The 26,652-nt window shown below is 34.1% G+C and overlaps 1 protein-coding gene across 4 annotated transcripts in view; it reads left to right on the top strand.

The window, feature by feature from the left end:
* PCDH17 (protocadherin 17) overlaps positions 1-14,671 on the top strand; it is an 85,788-nt gene extending 71,117 nt beyond the window's left edge. For 2 of the 4 annotated variants that reach the window (XM_083821603.1, XM_083821602.1), the window contains exons 4-5: positions 5,960-6,034; positions 13,150-14,671. In XM_083821603.1, coding sequence (XP_083677729.1) covers positions 5,960-6,034; positions 13,150-13,832 — 758 coding nt within the window. In that variant the 3' untranslated portion in view covers positions 13,833-14,671. Of the gene's footprint in view, positions 1-5,942; positions 6,035-13,149 lie in introns of all 4 variants that reach the window. The other 2 variants (XM_083821605.1, XM_083821604.1) reach the window with 2 other exon arrangements.
* Positions 14,672-26,652: the final 11,981 nt, after the last annotated feature.

The raw sequence follows: 26,652 nt of genomic DNA, 5'->3' as shown, positions 1-26,652 counted from the left end.
GTACCAGAAATTTTGATCTGACTATATAGTGAATGAAATATTCAGTGGGAATCCCAGAAGTTATAAATGCATGTAATCACTAGGATATCTCTTTGCAAAGGGACAATTTTCTTACCAACAATGTCACATTTTGGAAAAGGGGACTCAAAATGCTGAGTTACATGCTTAAATCTCACCTACATTAAATTAGGGGAAATTAGACTCTCAACAGTTTGTTGAGTGATGAAAAGCTTCAGCCAGCTAATTAGAAAAACCAAACCAATGAGTGTGTATGACTCTAATATAGAAATAGGTATCTTCAGGATATGAACTCTGTGCATTCATTGAAAATAGGTAGGCCTGTCTGGGAAGTATTTTAGATCTGGAGTGTATCACCAAATACTGAATGACTTTCTGAATCCATCCTTCTCCATTGTCTCTAAAGACAACATAAACATTCTAGTTAATTTTAATTGCAGGAAATTAGATTATGTGGTTTTCTCTGTTTCTTGAAAGAGCGTATTATCTCTCTTTTATCAGGCATCTGATGAAACTAATATCCTTTTTTTTTTTTTTTTTAATCCTTTGATTGACAGGAACTCTCCTAGAATTTTGTAAATTAGATGTAAGATCTAGTTTTCTACCCTCTTGCATTCTAGTAAAAGCTTGAAGAGGAGGGCTGACAAAACCATGTCTTGCCTTCCTATTCACTAGGATTTAATGTATGTGGTAAGAGCTACAGGTTCAAACAAGTCTTCTGGTGAATGCATAGTTAAATTCTCCCACTCTATGGGTAAATTTCTGGGTGTGCAAAAGGTGCAGACCAATGCTATTCACAATAAAAAATTGAAGTGACCACCATGTAAAATGGCACGTTAGAAATGTTTGTTTGTGTCCAGTAAATGAGACCTTTCAAAAAATGGCAGCTGTAGGAATGCATATCTTTTCCCTGAATCCCAAACAGACTTAGACTGGCATATTAGTTAAAAGCTATGTAAAAGGAAAGATCATGCTCAGTGGTTGTACTTAACACAAATAAATTCTAGTAAAAGACTTATCTTGAGCATATTTTATTTGTTACCATGGATAACGTCAGATGTCAAATTACCAGTTCTTTTAAACTTTTTTATTTTGTTTTTTAAGAATTAATTTCTGTGTTTTTCCAATTAGAAGGAAAAAAAAAAAAACTTTGCTGGGGGTTTCTGAGGTGAACATTGACGCAAAGGCTAAAATAACTTCAAAAAGTCTTCAGGTTAGTGTTCATCCTATGCAGCTACCTCCATCTTTTAGATTATTACTGTTCTGCATGGTCTGCCTGACCAAAGAATAGGATTTGCCATGCTCTTTGATCTCTTCAAAATATATTGAAATCTGAAATCAAGTGCTTTGCCTGAGTTTGACTTCGCTGGCAACAGTGAGCTGAATAATGTACTAGGATTTAGAGTCTTCCTAATATCATCTTAAAAAAAAAAAAATCTTCAGAATTGGTCTGGCTATAACTGGGTGCTCTGAAGACATGATGTGTGACTAAAAGAATGAGGAGCAACAATCAAGAAAGTTTTTAAAAAGAGAGAGAGAGAATAAATAGAAAAAGGAATACCAGCTAAAACATTTATAGAGGAAACAACCCTATATGTTTAAGAGGCTGTACAAAGTGCCAAATGTCATTCTAAGAAAAGAGCACAATTTCTATGTAAAATATTCAGAAGGCAGAGCTAAAATATTTTGTTGATAGCCATAGTGCAGAGCTCTTTGCATATATTGTCAGTAATGCAAAAATAGTTCTACAAAACACAAATATCCTTTCATTTATTTCTTTCACATTAATCATCTAGGTTAGAGGTTTTCTACATACTAATACTAGGGACAATTAAGACTGTTTAACACAGAGACAGATGCCAGATGTACGCATGTAACAGTTACAGAGGAAGCATATGCATAGTATCAACTCTACAAATAGTCGAGCTCCCTAGGCACTCAACAGTTTTGAAGCTAAGGGAGGTAATGTTTTTATGTTATAACATTTTCCCTTGGTGGTAGCAAATTAGCTGCCTTGTATCCATCTTCAGCTGCAACTGCAGAGTCACTTGAGAGCTTACAAATAAGTTTAGAGCTCTGCTAAACTGCTTCTTAGATACCTAAGAAGCAGGATATGCACCATGTGTGTGATGTAACAGATGAACTAAAGAAAAAGAAAAAAAGGTTGATTTTTTTCTTCACATAAGACAATTTTTTCATACCTTAACTACTTACAGAATTTGTGCAAGGTCATTGTAAAGAAACCTTTCCAATTACTGGAATCCATCACTATAATATTTACTTCATTTACAGTTTTTTATATGCTTTCCACCATGACTTTACTTTAATGGGTGCCCCACCTCTTAGCCTTTTTGTTGTCTTGGAAAGAAAAGACAAGAGACTACTACAGATATTCTTGGCCAGAAATCTTAGTATCACAGATAATGGAAAGAGGAGACAAATGGACCCCGATATCTACCTCATGGCTTTTCAAAACCAGCCTCTGGGTTTTCTATAAAAAATAAAATAAAATAAAATAAAATAAAATAAAATAAAATAAAATAAAATAAAATAAAATAAATAAAATAAAATAAAAATTTAAAATAAAATAAAATAAATAAATAAAATAAAATAAAGTAAAATAAATAATAAAATAAAATAAAATAATAAAATAAAATAAAATAAAATAAAATAAAATAAATAAATGTTGATCATGTTTCCATCTCTACCGTGGGTTTGGCAACATTTTATAGCACATCTGCCCCATTTCTAGGGGTGTAGCATCTTCATAATCTCTACAGAGTACGGATTTCCTTAAAGGAAGTCTGCAGATAGACACTGACTGACATATTCTGAATCCTTCAGCAGTTTTAAAGGTATCAGCTACAGCTTCTACTTGTTTTGCCAGAACAATATTTAACTCATCTAATGCCTTGCTGTTGAATTTTCTTTGAAGGATATTCAGACAAGTAATCTGAGGGCAAAGCTAAGACCCTGACTGCATTTTACTTGGTGGCATTTTTTGTACCTTGCCTTTAAATATATTTCTAAAACTAAAACACATTTCTTATAGGAACATCACTCAGATGAGGGATTTCTAGAGACCAGAAAAAGAGCTTCTAACAATTAACAGGCTTAAAAAAGTAAACATATTAGTGAAGACAATGAACACATAATGACAACATCCTTGGACATAGACCCCAAATTATCAATTCTTTCTTAACGGTATGTTTGGTCACATCAGAGTCCTCTGACATCAGCACAACAGATTAAGCTATAACACATGAAAAGGTGACAAATAAAAATATGACAGTCCGTTGAGCAGCTCAGTTACTGCAAATAAAAGTAACTAGCAAGAGAGATTTTCTGTGTTAGTGTTGTTTATATATATATAGTCTTCTTGCTCCTGGAAAGATAAGAACATGATATAGATTAGGGTTTTTGATGAAGGATCTGTGGAAATCAAGACACAAATACTCTGAAATCATCTTCAGTGTCTTTCAGAGATTCATTTACAGTTCACGGAGACCCTGAAAATATGTTATTTAATCTGTTTATATGTACAATCCTCTTTGCCAAACTAGTTTTATTTAGAGAGTCAGATTTCAAAAAGGCATCATTCATTATTCTTTCTGATTGATCTAATTAGAGCACCATTCAGGCAGAAACTAAGTAAGATAGCATTATGAAACTAAAATTCCTAAAAGAGTGCGGGTGCTTTATAAATTGGCATAAGGTTAATCCCATTCTGGAAATCTCTTTTGAAGGTGGTAATAAAACACAACACCAGCAATCTGCTAAACAATAGTCTAGGGCACCATCTAATCAAACAATAATGAATATGCTACTTATCATGCCATAAGGGAGACTCCGTATGAAACCGATAAACCAGTTCTTTTTCTAGGAAGACATTTCTGTGTCTGTATGTCCAAATGAGATTTCCTTAAGGAGAAGCATCAAGGAAAGTGTTCTTCCTCCTGTTCTGTCAGATGCATTTCACCTCCCATGAAGCCCAAGTGTATGACCCTTACACATCAACCTTTTGAAGCAGAGAATGATACCCAGTGGGTTTTTCTATCTATCAGTATAAAACAGACATGGTCTTATTATGTCTTGTAAAGGAGATTTTAAATGTAAATCCAGGCATGCTGGCAGGGATGTGGGGAAAGCTGTATTCTTTTTCACCAAAGTAGCCAGATTTTGAATGGTTCAACATCTGTGGTGCTGTTAAATTTTGTTGTTGTTGTTGTTTGTGTGTGAAATTTTGCAAAGGAAAACAGATTATCTGAAAAGCTTTAATGTGTTGATTCTGTATTGGACAAAATCCTCCTCCTACACAGAACCTGATACACTTCCATTCAAGAGAACCTACCTACAGTCAGGATGTAAATAGAGCTATTGGAGGATATAGAAATAGATTTCTTCAGAAGCCTGTTTCTCCACACAGTGGCACCCTCATCAGTCAATGTCTGTAAACAAGTTGTCATATCCAAATTTGAGACAAGCTTACAAAGCAAAAAGCTTAGTGCCTTCTAATTAAAGATCTGTATATTGAGATAATTGGCAACTGGTGGAGAAGGTTCAGTAGTATAATATATAGCTAATCATTGGTGGCTTGATGGTGTGACAGATGGGGATAGCCTCTTTAAATTATAGAGTTTTTATATTGGTATTTTCAGGAAATGTCAACAGCATGATTATATTTTCATTAATGTTGTCTTTCCTTCCCATTCATTGCTTTTGTTTGTCATAATCACTTGTCTCTAACTGTACAGTCTATTATTATTTGTATAGGACACAGCATAATGGGGCTGCTTAATGATTGGATTCCTAAACATTGCTGCGGTACAATATACAGTGTTTAGCATTTACTAAATATTACAAATTAGATATGGAAACTATTGATATTGCAATTATGACTAGCTCACAAAAAAGTTAGTAAAATTTTATTTATTTATTTATTTATGAATGTCATGCAAATTCTGCTAAGGATTGCACAAATTCAGCTAGGTTTAAGATATGAGTTATTCCAGTTTATGTGTCAGCACTGAAAAAATTCCAGTATAAAATCTGTGGAACTGCCTTGATCAAGAATAAGAAAATGTGTTATACTAAAAATATTATTCCTAACAGATCCTCAAACTTATTCTCTTATGTTAATCCCTGCAGTTTTCTTTCCCTTCTTTTCCAGGAAACAGCTTTTGGGCTCTACAACAAAGATTTACTGTTTAAAACTGTGAATTTGTCAGGTCACTAAAGTCTCCCTGTAGCTTCTCAGCTAAGTGCAGAGCTGGCATAGCTAGCCCTTGTACATTCCTGCCTGCAGTGCTGGGCTAGGAAGAGTTTTTTATGGTGGGATGGGGAAGAGGCCAAAATATCTTTTCATGGCTATCATATGGTAATTTTACTGCAAATTAGAGTAGGTGCCAGTCTGACTTACAGGCAAACTTTGGAAAAAAAAAAAAAACAAAAAAAAACTGGGTTTCCAAAGGTTTCTTAGCCTCTCCTTTTTCTCCTCTAATGGGAAGAAATTATTACTCAGATGGGCACTGTTTTTTTCACTGCTGCCCCAGACTGATAGGAAAGCAGATAATGAAGCACCCAGAAGCATCTCCTCTCCTTTCTTCTATGTACTTTTGTCAAGGTGCAATAGAAAATGTGTCAATTTCTAAGGCAGCTCCTCTCCCATTAGGTCTGTTGGAGTTTGTTGGGGAGAAGTGTCCCTTGCATTTGCCATCTCAGTGCATGGGGCTGGAATATGCTTTCACTTCACTATCAACTATAAATGACCGTGTTTGTACAGTCACTTTTGAGAACGATAGCAAGAAGTGTCAAGGGCCATGAGCTATGCCCAGAACACAGATAAAAGCTGTTTTTCTGCTTTGGAAGTTTTGACATTATTGGGAATTTTGGAAGCAGAGCCTATCCCTGTCTGTGACTCACAGGTTTGATTTGCCTCCAGAACAGCAAGGCAGAGGCCAAAGACCCATTGTTGGGATCTGTGGACCAGCCCGCTGTGAGGATGGAAAATTTTCAGGTAACAGAAATATTTTCTTGCTGTTATGCTGTCTTTAAGTAAAAATATATGATTGTCATTAAATTGTAAATATGAATTTAAAGCACATTTCCATAAAAGAAAATGTTAAATATTCTGTAGTACTTATTGTAATCCTGCAATATTTCTCTAATATTTATGGTCTGGGACAACTCTGAGCTAGAATTAAATCCATAAACCCACTTGTTTTTTATTGTTTTTAAAGTGTTTTATGCTATGCCAATATTAGAAATATAATTTATTTATCCTCTGTTCAAAAAACAAGCAAGCAAGCAAACAAAACAAAACAAAACACAATGACAACATAAACAACAACAACAAACAGAGGAAAATTATAAGGATTACAGGCATAAATGTTTTAGTTATAATATCAGGAAAGGACTGCATGATCCAAGGGGTTTACAAAGTGGCAGCCCGTTCTTATTTTACTGCCAGTCATTTTGCTAATCTGAGCTACATAATTGCTTTGCCTAACTGAAAGGAACTTTTAAACAGACAAGCCAATAAAAATACTCAGATTGGAGACAGTTCTGCTTAATAACAGTAAGCATGTGCATAGAAGTATTTGTTTACCTCTGCTCATTTATGTCAAAATCAATTGTAATTAAACAGGAATCTAACCACAGAAATAGGTGGTTGTTCTCATCAAAAGTGTCATATAGCCCTAGTCTTTAGGCCATGTCAAAGAAGCCCATTTATTTCCATCCTGTAATAAATACCTACTTATAGTCCTTTCAGTTCTTTTGTAAAGGCAGTTGTCTGTCTCAAATCAAAAGGTTTTCAGGTATATTGCAGGAATTACTGAAATTATGAAACCAGAGTTATTTATATTCTCCTTTGGACATCAGATATAATTTATTGTCCATTTGTTTACACATGTTTACAGAAAATACAGACCTTCCATATCTATTTCATGGTATTAAAAGATATAAATTGTACTTTATCAGTGTAAAGCATATACTACCTCTCCCCCCCACCCCCACCCCCCACCCCCCCACAATGCACACCCATAGTATGCTTGTCATCAGACCAGAGGAATATGCACTACAGATAATTTTATACCTTGGTTCATTACTGATTGAATTCTAAATGGAAATGTTTTTAGTAATGAACACAAATTCACAAAATTAAGGGTAAAATAAGTCTGTCTCATAGGGAATCAGTGTGAACTCCATGCGTACATTCAAAGGTTAATCCTTTTCTTTGTAATGTGAAACAAGGGCCAGAAATACCTGAATTACTGCTTATTCTGTAAAGTAATGAAGGATAGAACATTGCAAGAGTGAAGGTGAATAGCATCATCAGTGTGAAACCGCATGCTTCAAAAAGAAGATGCACTTTTTGCTATCAGTCCTCTCCTGTATTTTTCATTTGGAGCCGTTAGTCCTTGAGACGTTCCAGTGAACCATCCTTGCTTATTTTTTAGCTTCCATATTTATAGAAGGGGAAAAAAAATGAAAGTCTATTAGGAGGAGGTGTTCATGTGATAGTAGAAACTAGGTGTCAACTGCTGGTAGAGAAAAAAAGAGTAAATGGGTAAGACAAGAAGATTAAGTAGCATTTCCTGGGACAGTCAAATACAACAAAGGCTACTGTCATTTGAAAATATTCAGTATTATTTGTGCATTTATTTGGTCATATTTTTATTTATCCTCCTTTGATGAGCAGATGTTAATATAGAACTACATTTTTTTTACATTTTGTAACAAGTTCTTAGAAAAGAATGCACTTAAACAACCATTTAACAAGTCAAATTTTATAAATTGTCGAATTCTGTCTACTTTGCTTCACTTCTAACACAATTTGATAAAAACATTTACCAGTTTAGGGAGGAATATGATTATATATATATATATGCATGTGTGTGTATATGTTCAAGCTTACATGTACGGGATGTATACACATATACATATATTTAAAATCTGATTTTCACTATACACAAACATGGACATTTACTATTACATTATATAGAGTACTTTCATACAAATTACAGTGTTCTTTATGTTAAAAACATAGCACATTAAATATTTCTTAGAAGTATTTAAATGGTGATGTTGTACATGTATTGTTTACTTTCAATTCTCTTTGTAGCTTCATGTGTGTATGTGTAATTTAAATAATTGCGGTCCAATTAAACTGGAAAACAATGAATTTATGAACTCTGTTTACACTGAGTCACTGCTTTTTCTTTTCTTTTCCTTTTTTTTTTTTTTAGAAAAAAAATCCTTTTTGTTACCATGATTAAAATTGTGTATAATTAAGGAATTAAGCTGTGATATCACAGTTTTAGCTATTGAAGAGAGACAGATATCGAAAGCATTGATTAATTAATTAACTTTATAGTGAAATGTATTTATCGTGAACTCAAGTACCTGCTTTTAAGTGTAATCATAATATTTGTGAGGAAAGGGTAGGAAATTAAAAGCAGTGCAATAAAAGCATCTTTTGCTTTAAACTTGCTACAGAACACAGCTGTTAAATGCCAGCTTCTCTGGTAATTTAGAATAAAATATGCAAGGTATGTCTAAGGTTACACCAAAATACACATCTTGCACTGCAATTCATATTTTTTCAACATAACTTTCTTCCTAAACCGTCTTAAATTTCTGTCCAGTAAATTTTGCTGTGTAGATGTCTGTTGTTTCCAGTTAGCTTCTTTCTTTTTATTTGTATGGCTGACAATTTAGCAGTTCTATTTTTGTGTGTGTTCTCCCTGAAGTGCATAAAACACTTCTGACTGTTTAGCCTTAAAGCTCCAGAGAATCTGGAAAACCTCTAGGCTGCTTCTGTTTATTGTACACACTTGCACTGTTAAGGGTTTATTTTCAACAAGAGGGAAACAAGTACGGAGATAAAGACCGATGGTGCACATCACTCTACCAGCACATCTTGCTGTATAGAACAGTGTTTGACCTATTTTACATATATATATGTATATATATACCTTTAAATTGATTCTATTTTCTCATAAATACTAATTTGGTCCTTGGTGATAGTTCACTTCATGTTTATAGTTTTTGCTGCTAGTACAACAGGGCCTGTTCGATTTTCTTCACTGCCTGCTAGCTGTAACAGGCAAAATTACAGGCTAATGGTGAGATGAGCAACTTATTATGCATGATAATCAATACTTGAAATCCATTTCCCGTGATGTGACACAAAAGAGTGAAGTGAAAAGACAGATTTTCAAAACTAGAATACCAAAACTCATGCAATACAGGTGGTTTTCACTTCAAGGTCATTCAGGATTTGTTTCTTCACAAAACTGCCTTCTTTTTTGGCTTCATATTTAATTCACTCACTGCTAAGATGCCCGGGGAGCAGAAATGGAAAGTTAGTCAATACTGTGAGTATGAATGCAAGTATAAAAACTGCTTTAGCAAATGCAGGAAATGGGAAGGGGAAGGAAGATGTTACAGCCAATATATATGATATATATGCTGTATGGTATATATCTCTTTTACTTAAAGAGCTTTCCAGCAAAGTTTGTATTTTATTGGTGTGAATGAATAATGCAAGTACTGTATAAGTTATCCTCATACCCAGTGTATGTGTAGGCAAATGAGTTAACAAATTCAAATCTTAGAACACAACTTGGTGACAAAATTAACCTAATCAATTTTGAAAATCTCAAAGCATAGTTTTTGGCACAGTACTGAGTACCTAGCATAGTTAAAATATTTCCACTGGCTGAGAAATTCTCTGATCTTTACCTTTCATCTTAAGTTTATTCATTTCAACAAATGAATCAGTTCAGGGAAGTATTTTGTTAATAATGTACAGTCAATTTTTAGATTAAGAGAAAGGTTTAAAATAGAATATCCTATTACATAAATTATCCAGCTGTGTATTTTATACATATATATATATATATTAAATGCAGATAGGAAGTTATGTAAGTTAATTTTCAGACACTATGACATAAAGCTAATACCTGAAAGACTGAAAAAGCTTCCCTTCTTCAGATCTTCTGATGCTCTTCTAGTAAACTGTGACCTTTCAACATATTAAATATGGGAGAGCTATTTTCCTTTTTTTTTTTTTTTAATTTTTGTCTTTTGCTAAAAAGAGACCAAATTATATGCAAAAAATGGTATAAATGATAGTTAAGTTTGCAAAAAATAAAAAAATAAAAATTGTTGGCAAATAAATTACTTGCTTAAGGGAACCTTCAAAAATGCCTGCAGACTTTTATTTAGCATTGTCATGCATACCATATAAGAAGAAAGTCATTTTAGATATATGTTAGAGAAAATCCTGAATGAAGCAACTATTATTTCTCATTACTAGATAGTTACACTTCTTAAGCCAGTGGCTAAGTTTACCACAAATCCACTCTGTAGGATTAGGAGGAAAAGAAAAAATAGCAAAATCAACTTAGAGAAAGCATTTGCAAAATCTAAAATTCCCAAATTGCTATAGAAAGGGTTTGGTTTGCCTTGGCCTTGGAACACTTTTTTGTTTATTTCCATTTCTTTTTCTTTCTTTCTTTTTCTTTCTTTCTTTCTTTCTTTCTTTCTCTTTCTTTCTTTCTTTCTTTCTTTCTTTCTTTCTTTCTTTCTTTCTTTCTTTCTTTCCTTCTTTCCTTCTTTCCTTCTTTCCTTCTTTCCTTCTTTCCTTCCTTCCTTCCTTCCTTCCTTCTTTCCTTCCTTCCTTCTTTCTTTCTTTCTTTCTTTTTCTTTCTTTCTTTCTTTCTTTCTTTCTTTCTTTCTTTCTTTCTTTCTTTCTTTCTTTCTCTTTCTTTCTTTCTTTCTCTTTCTTTCTTTCTCTTTCTTTCTTTCTCTTTCTTTCTTTCTTTCTCTCTCTCTCTCTCTCTCTCTTTCTTTCTTTTCCTTCCTTCCTTCCTCCCTCCCTCCCTCCCTCCCTCCCTCTTTCCCTCCCTCCCTCCATTCTCCCCCCCTCCCCCCCTTTCTTTAGAAGTTTCACTTGGTTGCTTTACAGCTTTGAAGCTGTAGAAGCTCTGGAAAACTACATACAGAAAACCTTAGTGGTGGTGAACTAATGGTTGGAATAAGGTATATGTTGTTTTTATGTATTAAATGTATGACTATATTTTTCATTAAACAGTTTTCCCACATATGTTGTGCCTATGGGTGGGCATATATGTCCATTCCATTTTGTTCAAGTGAAGTAAAATCAGAATTTTTCCCAGTTCTGTCAGTGTGCTATAGTCTCAAAGTTGGGGATGTATTTTACTCTTGCTTTTCATTATGATTACTCTAATTTGTATTCTACATTAGAACCAGAATATGGTTTACTTTTCCTTGGAGGTCCCCTAGAATTTTTATTTTTTAAGCCTGTGTCTTAACATTTTCTTCTTCAAAAATCACTCTGTGTCCTCCTCATCATTCTCACTTGATTTATTTATTTATTTATTTATTAGATTTTAAACTTTTCAAGGAAGGGAGCATATATACAGAATAACACTCTTTCATAGGACTTCATCATTAATAACTAAAAAATCTGAGTAAATTATCTCTTTCTGATTTAACTGATCATTGTGACATAACACAATTTTGATTAAATTTAGGTCACATTATATTCATGTCTATTGGACTCACAGAAGAAGTGTTTCTTCTGTGTTAGGTTTTTGCAGTGCAGCTGTCCATGAATCTGGTGGTTATTTACAGACATCATAAGATTACAAGGAATTTATTTTTTAATTTAAAATTTACCCTATTTTCAGGTCAACAAGTTTGCTCAGTTTTTTTTAAGAGCTATTGTACATTTGTGTGCGCGTGTGATTCATCCTTACATATGAATACACAATTACAGGTTTTTGTTTTTGTTTTGTTTTGTTTTGTTTTGTTGTCCAGCTGAAACTTCAGGCATTTTGTACATACTGAATTCCTCAAATCAAATTTGAAACCCATTTGTCCATTTCTGTGGCTGAAAATACTTAATAGTTAAAAATCAGAGTCAAAATTCTGATCAAAACCTAAAGATGGTAAAAGGATTAATTTTGTCAGTATTGACTGAAGAGTACTGTGAAATTAAAGGAAGAGAAGGTAACTCACATCACAGTTCTGCATTCCTGAAAAAAATAAAAATAAAAATTATTTAAAGAGCATTTCTGAAATTCTCCTGCTTCCTGAAATTAGGATAGAGTTGTGTAAAGAATTTCAGAATGGTGAAGGATGACCCAAACATATTCTCTTAGTGCAAAATAACAGACAAACTAAGTTTTTTAAAACAGAATTTTTTCTTTATGTCTTTGAACTCTAGGACAGGAACTATTAAAATTTATGTTCTAAGACTGTAGTGAACTATATATATATATTATTTAACTATATATTTTTTGAAAGAAATAAGACAATAGAAATCCTGATAACATTATCAGTTCAAATAGCATGTCATGGTTTGTCATTCTTCCAAACTGTATGAGGAAATACATTTTCAGTTATTGCACCAAAACAAAAAATGGGAAAGCTGATTACATGATCCATACTCATGCCTAATAAAATTGCAATATGCACTTTTTGGCAAGCTTATATTTAATGCATACTGATGGAAAATTTTAGTTCTCTGTTCTCAGCAGGAAAAGTAGGCTCTTTAACAAAACCTTTTTATTTCATGACTGTCACACAACATAACAATTACAAAAGAAATGGAGGTGACAAAAATGAAAAGCCAGCTTGCTGATTTTTATGAAGTGTTTGTATTTCCAGAAAGGCAGTCATTGCTCAGTTATTTGATTTGAAAAATTAATCCTGATAATGCCTTTTGAGTTCCTTAAGTACTGTTCACTATTTTCTAGGATGAGTTTTACAGAACAAAGCCTAACAGATTTCTACAGCAGATTAGTTTACAGATGAAGCTCAGTTCCACCGAGAATGATTCTCTAATGACCCCTTTTTGCTTCCATTGGGCTGTGTGAATGCTTTAATACCTAGAGAATAGCATTAAATAAATCTATTGTCTCAACTAGACAGTCTATGCAATCCTTCTGAAATATTTTACTTATAGCTTTTCTTTTTCTCCATAATTAAGAAACCAGATGTCAAGTAAATCCATCGCAAGTTGATCATAGACTCTCCTTTAATGTAAAGAAAACCACTTGTAACTAGAGTTTTTCTCTTTCTTTTTTTGTTTTGCAGAGCAAGAAGAATGTGTTAACTGCACAGATGAATGCAGAGTGCTTGGTCATTCTGACAGGTGTTGGATGCCACAGTTCCCTGCAGCCAGCCAGGCTGAGAATGCAGATTATCGCACAAATCTCTTTGTACCCACAGTTGAAGCTAATGTTGAGACTGAGACTTACGAAACTGTGAATCCCACTGGGAAAAAGACTTTTTGTACATTTGGGAAAGACAAGAGAGAGCACACTATTCTCATTGCCAATGTTAAACCTTACTTAAAAGCCAAACGTGCCCTGAGTCCTCTGCTTCAGGAGGTTCCCTCAGCATCGAGCAGCCCAACCAAGACATGCATTGAGCCTTGCACCTCAACAAAAGGACCTCTGGATGGTTGTGAAGTGAAATCAGGAGCCTTGGCTGAACCAAACAGCCAATACTTGTCAACTGACAGTCAGTATCTATCGCCTAGTAAACAGTCAAAAGACACTCCCTTCATTGCATCAGATCAGATGGCTAGGGCATTTGCAGATGTGCATTCCCGAGTGAGCCGAGACTCGAGTGAGATGGACTCTGTTCTGGAGCAGTTAGACCGTTCAGCCCGGGATCTAGGCAGGGAGTCGGTGGATGCCGAGGAAGTTGTCAGAGAAATAGACAAGCTTTTGCAGGACTGTCGGGGAAGCGACCCTGTGGCCGTCAGAAAGTGAGGGGGAAAATAAGGACAGGCTGGCAGTTACGTTCCTCTTCTGCTGATTAAAAACAAAACAAACAAAAAAAAAAGAAATCATAAAATCCCCTGGTTGTAACAGGTTTACAAGAATGAAGGAAGACCAATGCTGCTTTAAGGCTTTTAGTGAACATCTGAAGTGCCCACAAGTATGTTCTTTTCACTGATCTTTCTTTTTGACAGATAACACTGGTTTCATTTTGACCAAACTTTCATTAGGACAGAGTCAAGTACACTAAGAACTATATGAATGAAGGAAAGATGGTGCCATTTTGACAGTCTGATAGGAAGGTGTGAGAAAGGTGGAATGGAAATACATCTGATACTTTGAGACTGTCCTCAATAGCTGATGCTGACTTTACTGTTTACGTATAAACCCCGAGAAAAACAGGGTTGAATATTTCAGACCTGTGGTGAATTTCCAGCAGTCACCGCAGGCTTCTACTGAAAGTCCTAAAAAGAGTTCTTGTAGTAGTCCAAGTGACACCAAACATTAACATTCATTTGTGGTAAACATTTATGTACAAAGTTATCTGCCACAAATATGAGAGAAAAAAAAAAAAGGAACAAGAAAACAAACAAATAAAAACCCACCATTCCAAATCATTACTCAACAAAACATATCCTGATCATCAGTAAAACACTTCATATCACATTAAGGTTAAATGTAAAATGATATAGTCCATCTTGTCCTGCACACACATAAGATAATTCACTTGATAAAAAAGAAAAAAAAAAGATTTTAATATCTATTTAGCATTTTAGTGTCCAACAAACTATAAATAGTTAGTGATAAGTTTAAAAAAAAGGGGGGGGGGGGAATAAATTTTGAAAAAGAAAATAGTTACCTTCCAGGGTAATACGCAAAAGAAATTAACATTATTAACATTTTTATATTCATTTGTGGACACTAAAATAGCTCAGGAAAGTGAAAATGTCTTAGACATCCACACAAATCACATGATCATTTAAATGTGCAAATGTAAGAAGATTCAGTGTGTTTACATCAAATGACATATTTTTATTGATTTATTGCAGATTCAGTGCATATGAGCCAAATTGTTGAGTGTATAAGAGCTATATTGTGTATTTTATTAAATTAATATATAGTTGTGTTGCAAAAATATTTGGGCTTATATTGTAAATGGCAAGTGTTGCCTCGGTAGCTGTCGAACTCTATGAGTTTTGTTTTTTCCTGCTTCCTTTTCCCCATGGATTGTGGGAAGCAGTGCCTCAGAGCAAAGTCTCTTGTTTAATGTATGGTCTACGAAGTACTGCAGTACATAATCTGTTCAAAATGTGTTTGAGTGAGCTGATGGAGCTAACTGAATGGCCTACAAACACATCCATCAGTCATGGTTATGTGCAAGTCCTTGTAGAAGCTTCTATTGCAAATCCATGTTTAATAACAAAAATTACACTCAAACCCACACCTGTAACCTCCTTGTTTTTTTTGTTTTGTTTTGTTTTGCTTTCCCAAACACATGCAGACAGTCTGTTTAATGTAGGATATTTGATTGACTTCTTAAGAGATGACACCTTTTTCAAAGTTTTGCTAATAAGTTGAGAGAGCTGCAAAACAAGGTCAGTGCCAAAACATGTTAAGTCATGAACAGTATTTTCTCTCATTTTTTAGAGTGTGCAATTGATTACTGCAGTTCTAGTTATACATGGTTTATTCTGGGGGGGATGTTTTTAGTTTTGTTTTCATTTTTTATGAAAAATATTTGCAGAATAACTTGGAAAGAGTTTCAACTTTTCAATTATTTTTTCTAAGGGTAATTTTATTGCATTTGAAAAATTCAAAATTACCTTCAGATGGAAGTTGAAAAAAAACAACCCACGTTCAAAATAAAATGACAGAACACGAAAAAGAAAAAGAAAAAATGTTTAGCTCAGGATCTGTCCCTTATATGCCTCAGATATTCTTGGACATATCGCTATGGTACATTTTTTAAATATAGTGTCTGGGTTATATTAAATTTAAGCTCTACTATACAAACACAAAGAGGTTATTTAGGTTGGCAATCTCGAATCTCACAAAGCCATACTTTTCATCAATTCAAGGAAGAACAGCAACACATTTTCATGTTGGCATTGCTGTTAAAGGGTGATTTTAATTAGCCAGTCCTACAATGAATTGTCTTTGGTTGTTGGAAACACACATTCTGAAAGTTTGCTCTTAGCTCCTGCTGTTAGAAGAAGTCTACAATTACATGTAAACAAAGGATCTTGTACATGTTTTATCAAGCTACTCTCCATGTTTTGGACAATTTATGTAACTAAAATGTGGTGTTGTCTGTGTTATATATATTTTTTTCTTTTTGGCCAGGAGACCCAAGATTGATTTTGCTTGATAGCTTGATAGCTTGAAATTCCATAGTGGAGAGGATTTCTTATCATTTGATCAGTCTTTTATACGTATTTCTGTGGTGCTCATCACTTCAGTGTCTGTGCACCAAGTCTTTAGCTCTGCCAGTGAGATCCATTATTCAGCAAAATCTAAGCCAGTATGTAAATGCAGTCAAGTGATAGAGATTTGTGTATTTTATAAATGATTTTAACACTGAGTAACCAATTGTACAATTCATTGTATATGTCTGAAGACATAAACCCACAATATTCTGAGAAAGGGCTGTGTCAATGTAAGAAAAATTTACCTTAAGGCTCTCTGTCAATAGTGATTTACTAGCTTTAGCTGTTTAACACATTATCTGATTTAGTAGTGATTATTTATTTACCACTCTGAGGTAATTCAGAATTCATGACTCACAGCTTTACGGAAGAGTTTAGAAAATCTTGCTTTTATTTAATTTGGCTGACAACTGCCTTGTGTTGTAGATCTTTGGCATATTGCTTCCAGTTAGCATACCCCAGGTTAAAAAATCTGTTTCATAATTTAGGATTCATAATGTACCAAAAAAACAGTGAAGCTTATACATTGTGAGTTTTGCTGGTTCAGTTAAAATTAACGTGATTATGTGTGAAGGAAATACCACACACAAAGAATTAAAATGTATGGTTTTTTTCTCTTTGGTATCTATCTATCACCACTGGAGGAAGAGACAGCAATGGAAGATGGAGTTTGAGTTATTTCTCTCATTCTAATGTACATGTCTTATAAAACTGAAATAAAATGTCTGTCACATGACTATAGAGAGAATGGCTGAGCTTAGAGAAAGCAAGTAAAGTAACTAATAAAATTGTACTGTACACTGTGAATAGAGCATAAGACATTTTGTATCTTTTCTTTCTTCTTTTTTTTTTTTCTTTTTTCTTTCTTTATTTTTTTTTTTTTAATTAATGAAAGCCAGCAACTGAGAGTTCCTTAAAAGATTGGCCAATCAAATCAGGACTCAAAATAAGACCTTATTTTTTCCCCTCTTTTTTCCTAGCAGGAACATCAGGAAAGAGATTCTTCTAAACTATGATTTGCCACCTGAGGGGATAGGCTTCGCAGTCCAAGCTACTCCCAGAAGTTAAATATTGCTCACAATGGAGCAACGTACATCAGCCAAACAAACTTTTAAGCTGTTTGTTGCTTAATGGAAGGGAAATTGCTAAGATCAAGAAGAAGTCGGAAGCCTAGTGTATTATACACCCACCTATTATTGTTTAATTACTTACTTTTGACATGAGGCAATGATTAGTATTGCATTAATTCAAATGGGAGTTTTGGCTATCAAGATTTGTTGATTTGAGGTGTAATTGAATGAAACCTGATTAAGGTTTTGACTTCTCTGGCCCAGTTGTGCTACAAGTTGGCATTCACATTTATCAGTCCATGTCTCCCCATATGGCTCAAAGTTGCACCAATGACTGGTGAATGATACACAAACACACAAGAAACAAACAAACAAACAAACAAAAAATCCCACACAAACAAACAAACAAAAGCAGCATACATTGTATGAATTATCTCAAACGCTATTGTTCAATGGCTGTGTTTAATGTGACCTATCTGGAAAATGAGGACTATGAATAAAAAGCAATTACTAATAGTGGTGTTGCCTGCTTTTGCATTCATTAACACAGAAGAAATGTGTTAAACACTGCATGCCACAGGGAGCCTGATGGTAATTACTTTGGAAAAGCAACTTGTGGCATTGCGGCTGTTACAGCTAGTTATCAGTTTGCCAAAAAAATGACAGTTCCTGCTTCATTTATTAGAAATGTGTAACCGTTTTCTCTCAACAGGAAGGTGGTGAACAGTTTTCATCAAGCTGGGTAGGTTTATCTTTTAAGCAGCTGATGTGCTGAATCCCTACAGGCTGTTATTTGCTCACAGATATATGGAGCTGAATAAAGGATAGTTTGGTTCAGTACACTGGTGTGAGTTCACCAAAAGTATTATAAATGAGGGTAAAAGTTCTCAAAGGCTGTCAGCCCAACATGAAAGATCAAAACACTGCCTGAGTATACAAGTGGGGAAAATAATCTAAAGAATGTAAGGCTTTTTTTTTTTCTTCAATTTTTTTTTATTTGTGTGTGTGTGTGTGTCTTTCTTAAGAGCCAGAGTAAATAATTTCATTCATGTTGCTGTAAACATGACAAAAGCTGAGAAAATATGAATGCGTCCTATGTCCTGCTGACTGAGGTTGTTATAATTTAATATCTTAATTAACCTTTTTTTTAAAAAAAAAAAAAAGAGAGAGAGAGAAAAAAAAGGCAAAGAGAAAAGCAAAAAAAAAAAAAAAAGATAACTTCTGTTTGAGCATCATGAATTCCTCTGAGTATGTGGCCCTTTCTCCTTGCTTCTGTGTGATGTAACAATAACGTAGCAAATAATGTAAAACCTCTATACTGGTTTATTTATTTATTTACTAATAACTAAGTAAATAAGCATTGCTTTTGACAGCTAAATAAGATTTTTAGATTGTTCAGAATACTACAGGTATTATGAAGATATAGGTTAGTCCTGCAGGCAGAATTAACTTTTACCCACTGCATGTTTTCTGCAAGCCTCTTTGCCAGAAACAAAACCAGCCTGCATCTAATTAGCTGGCTATTCTAGGTACATAAAACCCCTATTGTTTCCTTCTCTTTTTCCTGCTACATATATTTGTCTTTCTACAGGCTGAATTCCAAAATATAGCAAGCCACTGTCTGTGCAGAGTCCTGCCAGAATGTACCTTATGCTGCTGAAGGCCTCATTGGACATGGGATGTTGCTGTCTTGCTGTCTTCAACTGTGTGTAATTCAGAGCTTGGCTGGATCCACAGTATATGTAGAACAAGTCATAAACCATCCTGGCTTTTCTTTACCCAGAATACAGAGTCATTGATTTCTCATTTGGAAAGTGGCCAGATTGTCAAATAGAGATTCTTAGATCTCCCTTAAGCCAACCACACATAACTGCTTCAGGGTTTTCACTCATGGGATAAATGCCTTGTCTTTATCCCTTATTGAGTCTAAGACATAAAAGCAACTGAAAGCTTATTTTTTCAGTTGGTAATGTTTCCCTAAAAATTGTATTTCTCCAGTAGATACAAGGGATGGCTCTCTGCTTTATGTATAACTTTATTTGTGAAAGGTCACCTTAGTATCAGTAGTGCATGCAGAAATGGATCAGGGAATTAATGAGCCACTTTAAAATTTTCTGAGATGTGTATTCCATAATGCATATGTTATGATTCAGGGAAGAGAGCACAGTATCTTGGTTTATTTATTACTGATGGTTCCCAATAATGCCTGGCTCACAAAAGCCATTAGTTCAAGTTTTGGAGAAATGTTTTTCTGTGATTTGGAGACTGATTCCTTTTTAATTATTATTGTATATGTACCTTTTCCCCTAAATATATACTGTTCAAATTGTAGGCCCTTTGTTATTCTTTAAAATGAAAATAGAGTTCTGACATAGGGATCCTTCCCTTAGGTCCTTTGGGTTAGAGATATTTTATTTGTACCAGAATTCAAAATGTCTATAAACTTTCTGCCATTTATCTTGGTAAGAAGCAAGAATGTAGACATAGCTTGAAACATAGACAATTGGACAAAAGGTTTAGATTTTGACCTGCTGAGAAATTGAATAATTAAAATTCCATCTCTTAAAATATTTTGTGTTTAGTGCCTTGACTGTTAAGTCCATGGAATTCTTATTAAAGTGCACCTACTGAACTGCTGTCAGAGAACTAGGGGATCAGCAAGTCTGTCATCCCCAACTTTTTCCAAAAACAGCATTTAAACTGCCTCTAGAAATCAGTTGATTGCTCATGCAGTTCAAAAATATATTTGCAATATGTTTGCAAAAAGAAATATTCCTTAACAAATTTGCAATTACATTTTGTATTAGCTGTAAATTTTTCATCATTTCAAGGGCAATCACATGCAGAACTCTTTTCAGTGGTTTGATTTGAAAGTGATAAAATAGAGATTATTGAGCTGGCATCAACATTAAAGTGGAAACAGCATACCTGTCTGACCATCAGAAAATGACATTTATCTTCTTCTGTTATTATTGTCTTTAGCAAAATATTCTATGCATCTGTTTTTAACCCTTTTACAACAAACATCTTCTACAATGTTACATGCTATAAGGATTTTGCAAGTATCTCTTTTATTAGGCACACTTCCTCATCTTTTTTATATCCATTTAAATATTTTACATTGCAAATTTATCTTGTATAGAGAATTCATATCTTACCATACAATTTTAAAAATATTGATATTCTGTAGATAAGAATTCCATTTATTTCTTAGAATTCTACTTGTTTTAAAATTTGATCATATTATATTTGCTAAAATATATAAAAGCCATATTTTTATTTTCCAGTTAAAACACTTTTCTTTCTATGGATAAATTCTCCATTCACTATTGTGAGTTCAATGGGTGATCCTGTTAAGAGGAATATTACTAGTAAACTATTCAAATTTAAATCATTGTTTTTGTAATAACTAAATGTATAGCTATTTCATCTTTAGTGAAAATTATTTTGTTTTAGTATTTTTTAACTGAAAATATGAGGAAGTTAAACAGCTGATATGTATATTCCAGATAACTAATGTATTCAATATCTTCTAACTATAATATGGATCATAACTATGTATTTCGCTATCGATACATTTTTAGGAGCTGTCTTAAACCATATGACAAATTGTATTTATTCTCAATACCCATTGGCTTTCTATGCTTAAATCAATATTGGCTATAGGAATGATCATCTTATGATCATTCACCTTATGTCTCACTCTACGTGGAAAACAAAATGAATGCAAGCCATTGCTATACATTTAATAACATTTGTATAACATCAAGTGAATTTAGTAAATATAGCAGAAAATAATAAATGTGAAGCTATTTTAATAATGTTACAGTACCATTATATTATAAGAGATTTAGAAGGGAGATTAGCAACTGTTAATAAACCTTTATCTTTGACCACAACATAAGCTTCTTAAAAACATTGAGGTTTTGCCTCAGTGCAAAGTCTGCAGTAGTGGAAGGCTCCAGAATAAACACCCTGTTCAGACAGACTCTGGACTTCTTTTATGCTATTTTCTTCTGGAAGAGATTCTAAAGGCTGGTAATTATGCTTCCATAATAAATTTTGCACAACTACACTACAGTGTAAGTGAAGCAGCTTCCCAGTATACACCAACTCTGCCACTCAGTGCACCAATGCTACCGCAGCAGAATCTGATTAGTTGACTTATTTAGGGATGTAATGTGGGCAGGAAGTACATTTGTTTAGTTGACAGTGTTTTTGTACATGTCAAAAGTAAGACAAAGCACTCCGCTAAAAAGAAAACACCTAACTTTTGAAAAGGTAACAGTCTTCTTAAATACTGTCCAGAAGACAAAAAAACAAAAAAAAACAAAAACAAAAACAAACAAACAACAACAACAAAAAAAAAACAGGAAAGATGGCAAATATAGCCTTGTTCATGGACAGTTTTCTTCCACAGTTGTTCAATTGAGTAACACTGCTGATGACTATAAATATACCACCATTCTTTTCTAAACACACCATTTCCAGTGGACTAAAACAGGAAATAGCAATGGAAGATCTAGAAACTGAGCTAAAAAAAAATAAGCATGCTAGTAAATGTTCTCCAACAATTATTAATAATATCTATATCTGCACTGCTAAAACTTAAAACCAGTGGAACTTCAAATGTGGTGGTTGCAGGCAGAAATCAAGAAAAAAAAAAAAAAGGAAAGAGAACAAGATGGTTTGAGCAGACTTAGAGTACCTACTAGATCTTATCAATCCAGGGAAAATGGAGGGGACCCCCTATATTATTGCAACAGTGGGAGAAGTAGGAACCATTTTAGGATGTTTGAATTGAGGGCTCGTCTTCAAAAAGCCTTCCTGGAGGTTTGCCATGCTTAATGTGGGATCAAGAATGTAAAAATGAGACCGGTCTACTGCTAACCAGTAATTACTCCAGACTAAGGTTTTGTTTGTATCACCTGCTGCCTAGAAGAAATTCAAGCTTCTATGGGCAATGACAACATTCACTAGTGAGGAGCCATCAGGTGCTGCAGCCAAATCTCAAATCCCATAGCATCCTGAAAGTGCATGCCAGCTCTCCTCATTCACTTTCTTTATTTCCTTCATCCCGAGTGCTTGTAAGGCATACTAGAAAATGCTAGTCCACATTTCCAAACCTTTGAGGGTGGTCTGGAGAAAGACCAATCCTTACTCATTTCATGAGTTGGATAGCACAGAATGGATTTTTGCAGCCAGATAAAATTCAGTTAAAATTTTATTTGAAGAACCACGTTTGCTCAGTTTGTGAATTTCTTTAATTATTGTTTTTGTTTCATGTTATAAATAATCCAGAAAATCTTCAATGCTGATGAAGCTAAAAGCATACTCATTTTTAATTGCAACGTAAATATTAATCATGATCATCAATAAAGACCGAGGACTTTATTTGGCTTAACATGAACAAATACTCAACAACTATGTAAAAATGGAAGTTATTATGAGCAGTAATTAATATACCGTGTTGCCAGTTGACTCAAAGCACTTTGCTCAGCTTCCTTAGCTTTAAAGATTACGTCAAAGTGATGGTTAAATGTATACCAGATTCAGTAAAGCACATCAGCCCTAGGATTTCTCTTCTAGTGGTGAATCACATTACCATCCAAAACATGTGTTGCAGACTTGTTGGATTTTATCTGAGCTTTTGAGATGGAATTTTGCTGTATTAACAAACAAGCAAACAAACAAACAACAACAACAAAAACACACACAGTATAATTGCTGATTTACCAGCTTTGCTCAATCTAATTCAGTTCTTAATGGTCCATTTGCATAACAAAATTTGCATTTTATTTCACAGAAAATGGTATGAATCCACCTGCCTTACTTCATATAATATGTCAGAAAAGAGAAAAAAAGGTACAAGAAAAAGAGTGAAAAGTCAGTTACTTTTATTAAAACAAATAATGAGGACATAGAGTATACAGGTCTACTGTCTTTGTGGGTAAACCAAAGTGCACAAAAATAAAAATCCTGCTCTCCATCAGTTCTATTCCCTAGTTTCTGTTTTATTGGGCTTTCACAGCTCAGAAGTAACTTTCAAATGTGCTGCTATCATATGCCACCATCCTCATAAAATTTTATTCATTGTGAAGACTGTGACAGAGAATGTGCAAAGATATATGCAGACATATAGTGCCTTATCAAACTGCAACATCATTAAACCTAACTGTCTTCCTATTGACTTGGACCTAATTCAGACACTAAAGATCACAGACAAATTACAAGTTATTACACCCTGCCCACAGTGAGGTGATCAAAATAATAACAGATTAAGATTATTTTTTTTTTGATCAACAGTTTATACATATTTCTTTATATTTTTTGCACTTCTTTCAAAGCTCAAATCCTATGGGTGACAGCTGTCATTTTAGAGGTGACTCATTACTTTCATTTACAGAGTCCCCTAACAGATGGAAAGGTCTTTGTTTCCCAGGGAACACTGACAGGTTATGATTTCCAGAGCATTTAATCATCTTAACAAAACTTATACACATCTGTCAGTTACTCTATTCAGTGATGTTAATAATACAGCAATCTGAGAATGACAAAGAATACTTTTCTTCTCATGAAACCACAACTTTTCCATCAAGACTGGAGAAATGGGAAAAAAAGTACTTTTGAAGAGCTGTTTTCTTCCAAAGAAGTGAATATAGGGAATGGTATTTTTAACAGTGAAATTTTATTTTCATGGTACCTGTCCACAGAGCTTTCTCCCTCTCCTCACAAACTACAGTGATGCTATAAATCATTAAAACATACAACAGATAAAACATGACAAGCTGGAATCACATGAATAAGTAAAACCAAAGTCACTGTGCAGAACTGATAATTTTAGTCAGGTACAGAGCAAGGGCTTTTGCTGTGGTGCTTTTTCAGATCCTGACGGCAAGCACTTCAAGCTCCCAAGGCTTCTGAACGGAGGCAGCAGATGTGTGTGTGTGCCAGTAGATGTGTTGGTTCTGTCTCATGACTAAAACACTACTCATTCATACATTATAGACCTGAGGTCACAACCCCCTTACATAAACCACATATTTAACTGCAATGATATTACAGAACATCTACATAGATGTTACATAGTCTTTACAGAGCAGTGACACTGCACTACTTTTTGGCATCTCTAATGTTCAATATCAGCTAAAACCTAAGCATTTAAACTACAACTTTTTAGTAAATCAAAAATATTTTCACATCTCATACTTTTATTCCTTTTAGAATTATCTATATGTTGTTATGATATCTAATACAAAATAAATAAATAAAAATAGCTACATGCATTTGCAATGTAAACACAACTTAACTGCACTTTAGTAACATAATTCTTACAGCTTTCAGTGAGGCTATGCTTTTAAGATCTTCTTGCAATGGAAAATCTTTGTATCATCAGGTTGTTCTTAGTACTACTTAATATCATTGCAATCATACTTAAGACAACGAAGAAGGAATAACATGTACTTATAAATCACTACAAATAGGTATTGAAATGATTCCTATTTAAAGCAGTTTATGACAAAAAATAATCAAAAACAAACAAACAAAATCCAATGTTTTGGACAGAGAAAATCTTATTATCTCCAGACCACTCACAGCTGGAGTAATCAGACTGAAAACTTATACGTTACGCAATCCACACAGGTAATACATGCTGGAGCTGGGAATTTAACTTGGATTTTCCTAGACATCATATCCAGACCTTGAACTACTACAACAAACTTTTTATCTCCCGTAAACTCAGGTTGGATCAGAAATACAGTTGCTAGAATTTAACTGTTCTCCACAACAGTTTAACACTTTCCCCAGCTTCTCTGTATATTGTGTAACTCCTCTGTCATTCTTCTAGTAACAAAATAGTCAGTAAGGGTGTTTCCCAACATTTTTATTTTTTTTGGAAAAACATAGAAATAGAAGATCCTTGGCATCTCTGTGTATATTCTTTTGGAAAGAGTATGGACTACATTTAAATGCTATTCTGTAAAGTAAAATAAGTGGCAGCTGGCACCATACAGTTTTGTTATAATGAAAACATGAGGTGGTTGCCATTACACAGTCCTGCACTAACGAGAACAGTAGGAGCCTAGCATTACAATAGTCTAATGAAAACAGGAAATGGCTGGCAGTAGACTGGTATAATGAAAACAGGAGGTGGCTGGCATTACACTTATACAATAAATAAATTAAGATTTCTGGCCCTACCAATCTCATCTACTTTATATATGATTCCAGCATGTAAGAGAGAAGCTTATTTGTTACAACACTTCAGATGCAGGACAATGTCTTCTCCTTGCAATTTTTAATTTCTGTTTGATGGGAATGTGTCAGTGAAATAGGGATTATAATTTAAAAATTTTCTTCATCTTTTTATTTAAAAAATAATCAAAAGCAGTATAATTTCTGACATCTATCCTGCTAGAATGTGAAGGCTAAAAGTAGCTCACTGAAAGTGAAATTCAATACTAAGGGACTTTTTAATTAGCCTCACAATTACCCCTCCCCAATTTTGTTTAAGTATACCATGGCTAAAAATAAATTGGGGTGTTTCAAGTGACGTAGAGAATTAGAAAGCAAAAAAGAAAAGAAGTAAAAAGTTAAGCACAAAATCAATCATTCCACTAATGGCCTTTCCTCTAAGAAAAGGTCAGGTGTTTTTGTTCCTTGTTATTCAAGCTAACCTCTCTAGCTGAGCCTTTTTAAATATTATTGTACAAGACGGTCTTCTGTGTAGCTCTTAGATAATAAATACACAACCATCGTCTCTTTTGTTGTGACTTTTGGAGTCATCAGGAACTGACTGATTCTCACTCTCCTTAATCTGTCAAGTTCGTCTAGTTCAAGACCAGTACATTAAGATACTGCAGCAAACCATTTGTACGGTACCTTTCTGCCCCTCAATCTCCCATTTCTCATCTTCAAGCTCAACCACAATTTTTTCTGGACATTTTCCATCTAAATAAAGAGAAAACCTTTGCAGTATGATTTTCAAAGCAGCAATCAGCGTGCTAGAATGTTCCAGCATAAAAAGCTGTGTTTCCTGCAGTCTGGTATTCTGCCGATAGCTTCAGTTTTCACGCTCAGATTGCAGTGAAAATATTCCAGTCAGGTACCTCCAAGTGAAACAGCAGTGTGATGCAAATAAGGAACAGATAATCAAATCAAACTTTCTAATCGAGTTTTGCTATGCTGACTCTCTTATTTCTCTCTACCCTGCAGTTTGCATGTTGTTTTACAACACTGCAAAATTAGCTTAAAGAGTAAATACTTGCGAGTTTTCAGAATCCTGTCATGTCCCACAAAGGAAAATAATTTTCC

This window comes from Anser anser (assembly GCF_964211835.1).
Source record: "Anser anser genome assembly, chromosome: 1".
Lineage (NCBI taxonomy): Eukaryota > Metazoa > Chordata > Aves > Anseriformes > Anatidae > Anser > Anser anser.
The sequence above is the reverse complement of the archived record's forward strand: the minus strand, read 5'-3'. Positions and strand labels throughout refer to the sequence as shown.